This window comes from Calypte anna, chromosome 20 (genome assembly GCF_003957555.1).
Source record: "Calypte anna isolate BGI_N300 chromosome 20, bCalAnn1_v1.p, whole genome shotgun sequence".
Lineage (NCBI taxonomy): Eukaryota > Metazoa > Chordata > Aves > Apodiformes > Trochilidae > Calypte > Calypte anna.
In genome coordinates this window covers 14,457,210-14,467,875 of record NC_044265.1, presented here as the reverse complement: position 1 = coordinate 14,467,875, position 10,666 = coordinate 14,457,210, and the positions used below count along the sequence as shown (strand labels likewise).

The following is a 10,666-nucleotide window of genomic DNA, read 5'->3' as shown; positions in this document are numbered from 1 at the left end:
CCACAAAACCAACCAACCAAACAAAAAAACCAACAAAAAAAAAATTACACCTTTCTTGTAAGTAGATTCCAGCCCTACCCTTGGAAGGATGTTTTGAGAAAGGAAAACTGCAGCTCCTGAAGGACACAGAGGCTCCTGGGGATGGACATGTGAACAGACAAAGCACTCAAGCAGCCACGTTAGAGATGTGATACCACAGCAAGGTAAGTTTTGGGCCTTTATTTGAAGGCTTTTAATAGTTACAGTAAGAATTGTCATTGCAAACCAGAAATGCTTTAAAAATTGAACAATAAAAGTTAAAAAAACATCCACAAGTCCACCTGCAAGTAAGACATGTTGGTACAGAAAGGAGGGGGCAGCTTTCCACTGCTTCCATTCTGTTCATTTCTCAAATAAAACTAAGAAAAGTTGGGTGCTCCCAGAATTGTTCCAGCAAGTAGGCATTTAACAGCAGGTACTGTACCAGGGTAACAGAGTAGCTGTGTTAAGTCTAAGGGTTCAAGTTGGGCTTATTGTTATTTTCTTCCCAAAAAGGACATTAAAAACAGATTATGCCAAGATATCTGTAATGCAGTCACAACCTGACCACATGAGTTTGTTCCCATAGTATTTATAACTCATCTCAGTAGCAAAGAGTGATGTAAGCAACTGGAAATCTTAGCAGCATTTGACTTAAAGACTGCAGCTTCAGTTGAGTTCTGTAATGCTCCAGGCATTCAACAGTCTCACAATGCACACCAGTGCTCCTCCTGACTCAGCCTCCTCCCAGCACAGGGACAGTTCCTTGGTCCACAGACCCAAACCAACCTCCTGTAACCCAGCTGATCACCTGGGTGCTACACAGACCCAAACCAACCTCCTGCAGCCCAGTTCATCACCTGGGTGCTACACAGACCCAAACCAACCTCCTGCAGCCCAGTTCATCACCTGGGTGCTCCACAGACCCAAACCAACCTCCTGCAGCCCAGTTCATCACCTGGGTGCTTCACAGACCCAAACCAACCTCCTGGGTGCTCCACAGTTCCACCCTTGCACTCCTGTTAGAGACTTGAAGCAACCAGGTCCCAGTGCAAAGCCAGATGGCAAAGAGCAGACACCCCAGAACTCCTCTCCTAGCCCCCAGGTGCTGTTGCCATCTTTTGCTTGGAGCTGCTGCAGTAATGCTGGAATAATGGAATGGAACAGTAAATTAGAGTCTAAAAAAAATATGCTTCCCAACTCAGAGCAGGTAAGTAATGGTAGAGAAGATTTTATGTGCCTCATCACCCCCATCCCACACCCACACCTGCCCAGCCCCCCGCAGCTGGGTGATGCCAGCAGAGCCTCCTGCTGCTCCCCAGAGGATGCAGAGCACTGCGGGGGGGCTGGGAGGGGTTCTCTGGGGGACAGACAGCACACAGACACCAGGCTGTGCACACACCTGTGCCAGAGACACTTCACTATGGAACACACACTGCACATGAGACAAAGCAAGGGGTTCACAGCCAGTGTGCTCAGAGGGGTGACAGATGCAGTTAACGTCTCGTTTGCCACTAACAAGCAGGGTTTAGCAGTTCTGAAACACTTCAAACACAAACTCAGGTGGCAGCATTCCTGATCTACAGCCCCATTCTCACACCATTAGGAGGAGGAAGCCAAGGAAACACTTGCCTTCCATTCCCTTGTGGGAGAGGGGAAAAATAACCCCCTAAAGCTGTGGCAGTGGTTACCCCTGCACACCCACAGGGAGGTTCCCACATCACTGCTACCCCAGTCAGCAAGGATCCTAACCAGGACTGGAGCATGAAAGCTGAGAGTGCAGGTCCTGCAAGCTTCACCAAGAGAACTCTCACCAGCTTCAGCTTGGCCTCACCGTGTCTGAAAGCATCAGAGACTTCAGTAGACATGACACTCTTGAAATACAGAACTTTATTTAAAAACTGCTTAAAATAGAAAAACCCTGTCATGAAAAATCCAAGTCAAATATGGTTTCTCAGTAAAATGGAGTTTTAGGGCAACAAAAAGTCTGAAAGGCCACAAGAGAAATAGCACCACTGCAATTTTAAACAATGGCTAGATACTTGCATTTTTGGCATTCACTGAATTTGGGTTTTTCTCTGGATTTCACAAAGATTCATGCACTACACAACAATTACCATAAGATGCTCTCCTACACACATTTTAGGACAAGCTACCACCAGAAACAAATGAATACAAGCACAACAGGACTGATCAGTCTCAGTAGTGAAGGGGGATTGAAGTCTTGCAGGATCTTGCCAAACACAACAGTAATGAGGGGCATGATAGCAAAAAAGGACAGGTAAGGAAAGTACTTTAAATATTAATATTTAAGTTAGTCTCAGTACTGTATTTTCTGCAATAACATTAGCTCTGTTAGCCAGCATCTTTAGTTTTTACCCCAGAAGACTACTGAACTGGCAAGTACTATTATTAGATATGGCCTAGTTTGGGAAAAAAAAAAAAAGCCAGAAAAAGAGAGAAAAATCATCATCCTCATGTGCTCCATTCACTTTCATCCTAAGACAGCTGCACAGCCTAAGTCCTGTTACAGCCACCAGACTGGATCAGCATTCCTTGGGATGGGAAAGGGAAAAGAACAAGTGAGAGAGCAAAAAGTATAGCAACAAACCCAAAAAGAAACAGGACAAATAAAAACAAGAGCCAGGAAGGAAAATCACTTCTGAAGAACATTTTAGAAGTAAGACTGGGTGCCCTTTGCTTTTTCTCTTGTTTGGGTATTCTGTTTTGCTTTTCTTACAGAAAACACAGTACATTTTGGCAAAGTCATTAGCCACAATGCCACAGGAAAAGGCTTTAGCACTCTTCAAGGTAATTTATGTGTCTCAGCTGTTCATACTCCCTCTAATCTTGTGACAGGCAACCTTAAGGCCTATTTCATCGAGAACTAATCACTTGCTAAGCAGCTTTACATAGGAATGGAGTTTTGTTTCAATAGTCCCTTTCCAGCACTTGCTGACAAAGTGAGATTGCCAGCAAGGCCTCTCAGACAGCAGTGAATGGAGTTAAACAAGTGTCTACCCCAATATGAAGCACATAAAATCTCCTGTCACATTACTTCTATTTGGCATATGGAAGCATATTTTAAATACTCTTAAGGCATTTTATTATCATTTCTGTGCTGCAATTTCACATTAACTCCATCTTTCTGTGAGTCAGAGTCTTTAATTTCTCTACTACACACCACCTCAGATACAAAAAGAGTCTTCCCACAAACCAGTGTTTTACCAGCAAACCATTCTGCAACAAGTTCCAAATATTCAGCCTCTTGCTCCCTAAATATACCAGCTAGATGTGAATACTGCTCTGCTACAAAGTGAGAGAGAGCTCCTAACTCCAACTCACTGTAAAAGTGAAACTTCTGCAAAGTGCACTTTAAGAAGAGGTACTTTTTTTTTTTTTTGCTTATGAGAAGAAACCAGTGAGTCCTCTAAGAATAAAGTGGAGTATTTTACAGTTAAGCACATGATCTGGGGCAAAGAATTCTGATGTTGCTGCTCTGCTGGTACAGTGTGTGATCTGTTAATACTCTTCTTGTTCCTCCTGCGGTGCTCCTTCGTCAGGTATCACAAAGCCTTCCTGAGGGGGGAGAAAACAAGTGCTTGAGTGAAAAGAGAAGTCACCAGTTCCTGGCTACTCTGCAGGCTTCTTTCACTTAGGATAGATGGACTTCAGTCACCATTTATAGTGTCACAAGATACTGCCAGGAGAGTTCTTTTCCTTGTCTTTGATCTATCTGTTACACACTGTGCATGAACTGCTACCCTGGTTTGCTGCCTGACTAGAGCTATGTTATCTGTTCCTTTATTACAGGAGAAATCTAGGCCATAAACCTAAAGGAAAAAATCAAACAAACAAGTACAAACAGAGTGAGCCCTGGAAAGCAAACCAGCTTCCAATTACACAGGCAGGGAAGAACTATCTGACACAATTGGTACCAGATTACTTACATCTGTGGCATAAAGAATTTCCACAATCCTCTGCAACACTGGATCATTCTCGCCTTCATTCTCCTGGCAGATCAACTCAATGTTCCTCAATTTCCCAAAGTAGAAATCTCTCTCCTTCTCCAGATCTTCAACAGTAAGTTTCAATACATTGATCTGCCAAAGGGCATAAAAAAAAATTGTATGTGTCCACCCAAAGAGAATTTAGTTGTAATGTTCAAAAGGCAGGGTGCTAATAGGCAAAGCACTCCTGAATTAATCAAGGTGGAGGGGGGGAAGAAGGGAGACTGTGAGAGAAGTTCTGTTCCTCAAATTATAACATTATTGCCACAAGAAACACCCCATCCAACCTTGGAAATTCTGAAGGCTTATTACATGAAACAAGTGCAGTGCTAACTGCCTGCAGCTTCCTTGTTCTTTCAGGACAGATCTCATGGCAGCCTCAGCTGTACTGCACTCAGTATTCCAGGAGGCAGCAGCTGCTCATAGCTCAGTTGGAATGTTGTGATGGCTGCCACACAGCTGTGGAAATACTTGAAAACACTGCTATGTGTGGCAGGGCACAGCCCAGCTCCACATGTCTGAGCACTGCAGAGAGGGCTTCCCTCCTATCAGGAGAGCAAGACCATGCTAATGAAGGCTTCTGATTAAGTGATTTGAGATGAGTTTACCAGATTCAGAACATCTGCTCCCATCTGCCTGACCCAGGCATTTCAGATATTACCAAGCAGAAGCTGGAGTGGTGCTGGGAGCAGAGGCCATGCTGCACAACACACCTGCTCAATCAGTCCTGCAGACTCCTCGTCCCCTGCAGCCTTTTTGCCCATTCCAGTCCCAGCTTTGGGGTTCGCTGCAGTCCTCGGTGTGACCATGGGCCTCTGGGGGGCTGCAAGACAACTCTGTTAGATCCCCCCACAAGACCTCCCTGCCTGCCTCCTACAGCTACTGCCCCCCTTCCAAACACGTGCAGGCATGTCAGAGTGTTCCTGCCTTCTCCTCTCCACACGACATGGACATCTGGGGCTTTTTTGGCCAGTGTTGGCACCAATCCTTGCCAATATTTTACCTTCCTGTAGCTTCCAGCCCACTGGGTGCTACAGCACAGCTCAATCTGTGAAGCCTACCAGCTCTGCAGAATGCTGGAAATTCACACACTGACTTTAAACAGCAGCCCAGTCTTACTCTCCCCAGAGTTGTTAATGATCTAAATAATCTTTTAATTGTTTTCTCTACCTGCAGTGCTGGAGTTGAGAGATCTCCTGGGTTTGTTGACAGCTGGAGTGACAAGGTTTGGTAATACTGTCTCTTGGCCTTGTCGAGCAGCCACAGGGTCATACTCCTTCCCATCATAGTTTGCATCAAAAAATTTTTTGAACCACTGAACAAATTCAAAGTTGTCCTGGAATTTTCCTTTCACTAGTTTGTCCACAGGAATTATCTGGAGAAGGGGAAACATAAAAAAGGTCAAACTCAGATTAAGGGTGAACAACCTCTCTCTCTTTATAAAGTTAGTTAAAATGAGTGCACTCAGAAGACAGGCAAATGTAATTCTTTGTCCAGTCTAGAGAAAAATCCTCCTAAAACACAACTGTGTCAAAGAGGAGGGGTTTTGGCTAATAACTGGGTAGCTTAGGGCTGACTGCCACAGCAGGGGCCTGGGGGAACATACCCCATCCAACCATGGTTCAAAGAGGAAGCTCAAGTAAGCCTTACCTCACAGAAACTTCATGATCATTCTGTGCTACATAAATTCCATTAAATTGAATTGAACAATTAATGTCATCATTAAGAACTGGAAACCTATCCTTGGCTGGAGTAAAGCAGATATTGTCCCAAACCAAGCCAAGGCCTCAGTGCAAACCAAACCCAAAAGCTTTGAGATTTATAAACCAAAAGCAAACTCTCTCCAGTCTTCTTTTTCCAACTTTTAAAGTACATTCCCCCTCCTCTGGCAGCAAGAGCCCAGAGAACCAGTCACCCCCCAGCTTACTTTGTCAACTCCCATTCGTTTAAAACCTGCTTGTAGAATCTTGAAGTTTTGGATGTACTCATGTTCCAATTTTGCTTGAAACTTCACTTTCTTGAGTGCTACAGACCCTGGGAAGAGCATGTCCATAAACTGACAGTATGCAGCACCTGCCAACAGGAGAAGAACAGAAACCCCAGGATGAACCAAGCCACCTCACCACCCTCCCTAAGCTGCTTCTGAGTCAGATCAGCAAACTGACCCCAGTCAGTCCTCAGCCACACAACCCCTGAAAGGCAACAAAAGCAACAGAACAGGAACCTCTGCTCTCCAGTTTTGGTGCAGCACAGCCATAAATAAGCTTAAGCAAGCTGCAGAACCAAACTTCTGGTCTCATGGCTTGAGCTCTGTCCAGATCTGAGCTGTTAGATGTGTCCCACAGGCATGTAACCTCCCCTTATCAACACTGATAGTGTTAACTAGGAAAAATAACTGCTCTGAAGGTTATGTTTAATCATTATTAAAATAGTGATACTCACTACAAACAGAATCCATACACACTTCAAGTTGCCCTCAAAGGTAAGAGGCCACATGAAGCTGAACTATATTTAAATCAAGCCTTAATCAAAGAACTGAAATGAGAATGTTTCTTTCTTACAGAACTGTCCTTCAGTTTGTCTCTTACTGTACTAAGAGTAAAAGAAGGATTCAGCTCAGCCCCAAAGAGCAGACACCACCTCCAAAGAAAACAACTTTGGTAGCACAAACAACCCCCTCTAAAGATTAACTCTACCCTGACTCTGCAGTGATGATGTGCAACTGCCCCACAGCTGGCAACCTAAGCACAACGTTCTGTGTTACTCCTCCCACCAGTGACAATGGGCTGAGCAAACACAACCCTAACCCAAACCATCCCACAGCAAGGGGACGAGTTACTGGGAGGCACCTGGAGGCTCCACAGCCCAGCACAGCTCAGCCCAGCACAGCTCAGCCCAGCACAGCTCAGCCCAGCACAGCTCAGCCCAGCACAGCTCAGCCCAGCACAGCTCAGCCCAGCACAGCTCAGCCCAGCACAGCTCAGCCCAGCACAGCTCAGCCCAGCACAGCTCAGCCCAGCACAGCTCAGCCCAGCACAGCTCAGCCCAGCACAGCTCAGCCCAGCCCAGCTCAGCCCAGCACAGCTCAGCCCAGCACAGCTCAGCCCAGCACAGCTCAGCCCAGCCCAGCACAGCCCAGCCCAGCACAGCCCAGCACAGCCCAGCCCAGCACAGCCCAGCACAGCCCAGCACAGCTCAGCACAGCCCAGCACAGCTCAGCACAGCCCAGCACAGCTCAGCACAGCCCAGCCCAGCACAGCTCAGCACAGCCCAGCACAGCCCAGCACAGCTCAGCACAGCCCAGCACAGCTCAGCACAGCCCAGCACAGCTCAGCACAGTGTTCCCCTGAACTGGTCTGTTCATCACAGCCAACAGACAGACTGATGCTGTCACCAATCAATTCCCTCTGCAGGTCTTTAGGGCCTCCACTTTCACCTGCTCACCCACTGGTGAAGTGAATAACAGAAGAATCTGTGCTGTTTGATCTCCACTGCCCCTGAGCTCACTTGCTGAAGAACTCCAGCTCAAAAAACAAACAAACATGGTTTGCCAAAAATCAGGGGTTTGCTAACTGCTGGTAGCCTGAGAGATAAGAGTGACAGAGAGATGGCAGCTGAAGCCAAAGGTCACCTCTTGTGTGTTGATGCAACCCCAAGCTGCTGCTGCCTCCACCAAAGCAAGGCCAGAGACTCCCACGTGGCTGTGACAGGCAGGGAAAGCCACCCCAGCCCTGCAGAGGCAGGAGGGGGTTTGCAGAGAGAGGAAAGGGACACTGCTCAGAACATGTCCCATCCACAGCTCTGGGGCTGGAGGTGTGCAGAGCCAGCACTGCCCTGGACACAGAGCTCCTGCAGCATCCAGGCTTACACCAACCCTTAGCAAAACCTCAGCTGGACACATCAGCAGTGCACACAGCAAGCCTGTCAGCAGGAGGACACTGCCTGGGAGATCCAGACCCTGCATCCTTACAGCTCTTCTGTTGTCCTGTGAGACAAAAGCCACTGCAGATTCCTGCCAGGTACTGAAGTCCCCTGTGTCTGTCACCTTTGAATGTCTCTTCCATGGCCACAGCCACAGGCCCAAGTGAGAGGCCAAAAAACTTCAAGTTTTTTCCTTCTTTTATTCCACATTTTCATTCTGTGAGCAAGACCTTGGCTCAAACTCCCCCTGGGAGCTGCACTCCCACTTTTCACCAAGCCCCTCTCACTGCCTGTTGCAGTTACCCAAATCACCACCTTTTACCTAGGCTGCATTTTGAGCCTTAGGTGGTTTTTTTCCAGCTCTGACTCCACAGACTGTTACTTTCCCTTTGCTCCCACCAGCCTCCTCCCACACACACCTCTCCCTGGGCTGACATTTGATTCCATTTCTGTGCCACAATCACTTCCCCTTTTCAGCTCAGCTGTGCAGAGCCAGGGTGAGCTGTGGGGACACAGACACACACACTGCTGAGCCAGGAGAACACAAGAGTCACCAGGATGCCTTCCTCACACTCTGCCTCTGCCCAACCAGAGCCCTCCCAAATCTCCAGGCAGTTCCCTCCCCTCAGACACCCCTTGTTTAGGTGAGTTACTGCACTCTAGAACTTCATCCACCAGACTAAATGCTTGACTCCTCAGGACACACTCCTTCTCCTGAGTCTTCTCTCCATCCCCACTCACATTTCCTTCTCACTGCAGCTCTGCACTGACTCAGAGCAAAGTGCCCTTTCATTATGCTCACATTATTAACAACTTCTTCAGCAAAGGTCAAACCACAACCAGGTCAGCCTGCTGACCATGCCTCTTGGTACCGAGTGCCAGCCCAGGCAGCTGACCCGGGGCAGCAGTACCCCCACAGCACCGGGGACACCCCCCACTGTGACACCCAGCCCTCACCTGAGCACAGCTGTTCAATCTTTGTCAGCATCAGCTGCAGAGACTCATTGATCCACGCCAGCATGTCATGTCGACTCAAGTTATCGCTAGTCACTGAAGTAGAGTACACATTCACTGCCATTTTCTGAAAGACAGAACCAGAGGTGTCAGCACCGCAGACCCCTCCCCGCCTGCCCTCCTGACAAAACCGCCGAGCATATCGCGACACAGAGGAAAGCGACGAGCCCGGGAACTGCTGGGAGGACCCGATTCTCATCACAACTCCGCGGGAGACGTTTTGGGGCTTCTGGAAGGAAAACCAAGGCCGAGGCACTGACAGGCAAACTGCTGAGAGGAGCCACGGCTGCAGCTGATCCAGCAGGCCAGGAACGCTTCCCGGGGCAGCCCGGGATCTCTCCAGAGGGGAGCCCCGCCGGAGCAATGCCCGCCCAGCCCCGCCGGCACAAAGCGGAGCCGCCCGCCCAGCCCCGGTGCAGCTGCCGCCGGGCAGGGCCGACCGCACCGCACCACTCTGCCCTTCCCCGGGCGGGGCGCGGCCCGGCCCCGCGCCCCCACACCCGCTCTGTTCCGCCGCCTCCTGCCCCCGGAGGCCCCGCAGAGCCGGAGGGCCGCGCCCGGGGCAGGCTCGGCCGGGCCCTGCAGGCCTCACTCGGGTCTCCTCACAGCCCGCCGGCTGCTGGCCCGGCCCGTGCCGCTCCGCCCCACCCCGCCAACCCCGCCATGCCCCCGGTGCCGCCTCCCCGCCCGCCCGTGCCCCGCTGCCGCCTCCCCGCCGCTCGCTGCCCCGTTACCTGCCCCGCTCCGGCTCCGGCTCCGCCGCTTCAAACCGGCCCCACCCGTCACCCGCACGCTACGCGATGGCGTCACGATGACGTCACGGGGACGCGTCGGCAGCGGGCGCCGCTCCCTGAGAAGAGAAGGGGCGGAGCTACGGGGAGGAGGCTCCGCCCAGCCCCGCCCCGCCTGCGAGCTCGCCTATTGGCTGTGCCCCCAGGCCCCGCCCACCCGTCGTATGCCCGCGTGCTGCCTCACAGCCGCCTCAGGAGGGAGCGGGAACACGGGCGGGACCGGGACCGGGACCGGGGGCAGAACCGGGACCGGGAGCAGAACCGGGACCGGAACCGGGGGCAGGGGCAGTGCCGGGGTGTGGTTCCTCAGGGCTGTGCCTCTCAGCTCAGCTCAGGCCGGAGCAGCCGCGCTCCTCCGCAGCCCAGCCCTCAGACGCTCCCCTTTCACGGGCTGGGTTCGCCGAATCAGAACCGCGCGTTCACACGGACACAGATCGATAACTAGACAGCGATCCAGTGGTGATCAGTGCACCTGGATCCCCTTTCTTCCGCCCCCCCACGTGAAAACCAAACGGTTTTGAGTCTTCCCAATACAAGAGGCACGTGAGGTCTGCTCAGACACAAATACGTGAGCTTTATTTTTGGGAAAAAGATTGTACAAAAACATTAAAAAAATCCTTAACCTAAAAACATAGCACCAGGGAGAGTTAGAATCCTGTAAACAGTTACTATGAAGACCTTTCAGAGATCCACCTCTCCTTTCCTTTGTTACAGACACAACACGAGGCAGCTCTGGCGGGACAGTAATTCACACATCACTCCTCAGCTACAGCCCGTGGCGAGTCAGCTTCATGCCAATTCCCATCCCTCCTTCACCTTTCTTTACTTTCCCCAACTCCTTGTAGTTTTTTCCCCCCTCTTCTCTTTATTTTTGCTCAGATAGGAAAGGATGTGAGCACTGGAGTATGCCAG

The 10,666-nt window shown here is 50.1% G+C and overlaps 1 protein-coding gene across 6 annotated transcripts; it reads right to left on the bottom strand.

Annotated features, from left to right (window-relative positions):
• Positions 1-204: 204 nt before the first annotated feature.
• On the bottom strand, positions 205-9,800 carry MAPRE1 (microtubule associated protein RP/EB family member 1). 6 transcript variants are annotated; one of them, XR_003988394.1, is made up of 8 exons: positions 9,698-9,800; positions 8,907-9,030; positions 5,956-6,101; positions 5,199-5,403; positions 4,742-4,851; positions 3,969-4,121; positions 977-3,597; positions 205-927 (listed from the first exon to the last, which is right to left on the bottom strand). XR_003988394.1 is itself a non-coding variant. In XM_030462806.1 (7 exons), exons 2-7 carry the CDS (start codon positions 9,025-9,027, stop codon positions 3,541-3,543), a joined length of 792 nt encoding a protein of 263 aa, XP_030318666.1. In that variant the 5' UTR covers positions 9,028-9,030; positions 9,698-9,800; the 3' UTR covers positions 205-3,540. The 6 variants fall into 6 exon arrangements, 3 of the variants coding, with proteins under 3 accessions (XP_030318666.1, XP_030318668.1, XP_030318667.1); XR_003988395.1 differs by having other exon boundaries at positions 205-829; XR_003988393.1 differs by having other exon boundaries at positions 205-954; positions 1,004-3,597.
• Between the last annotated feature and the right edge of the window lie 866 nt (positions 9,801-10,666).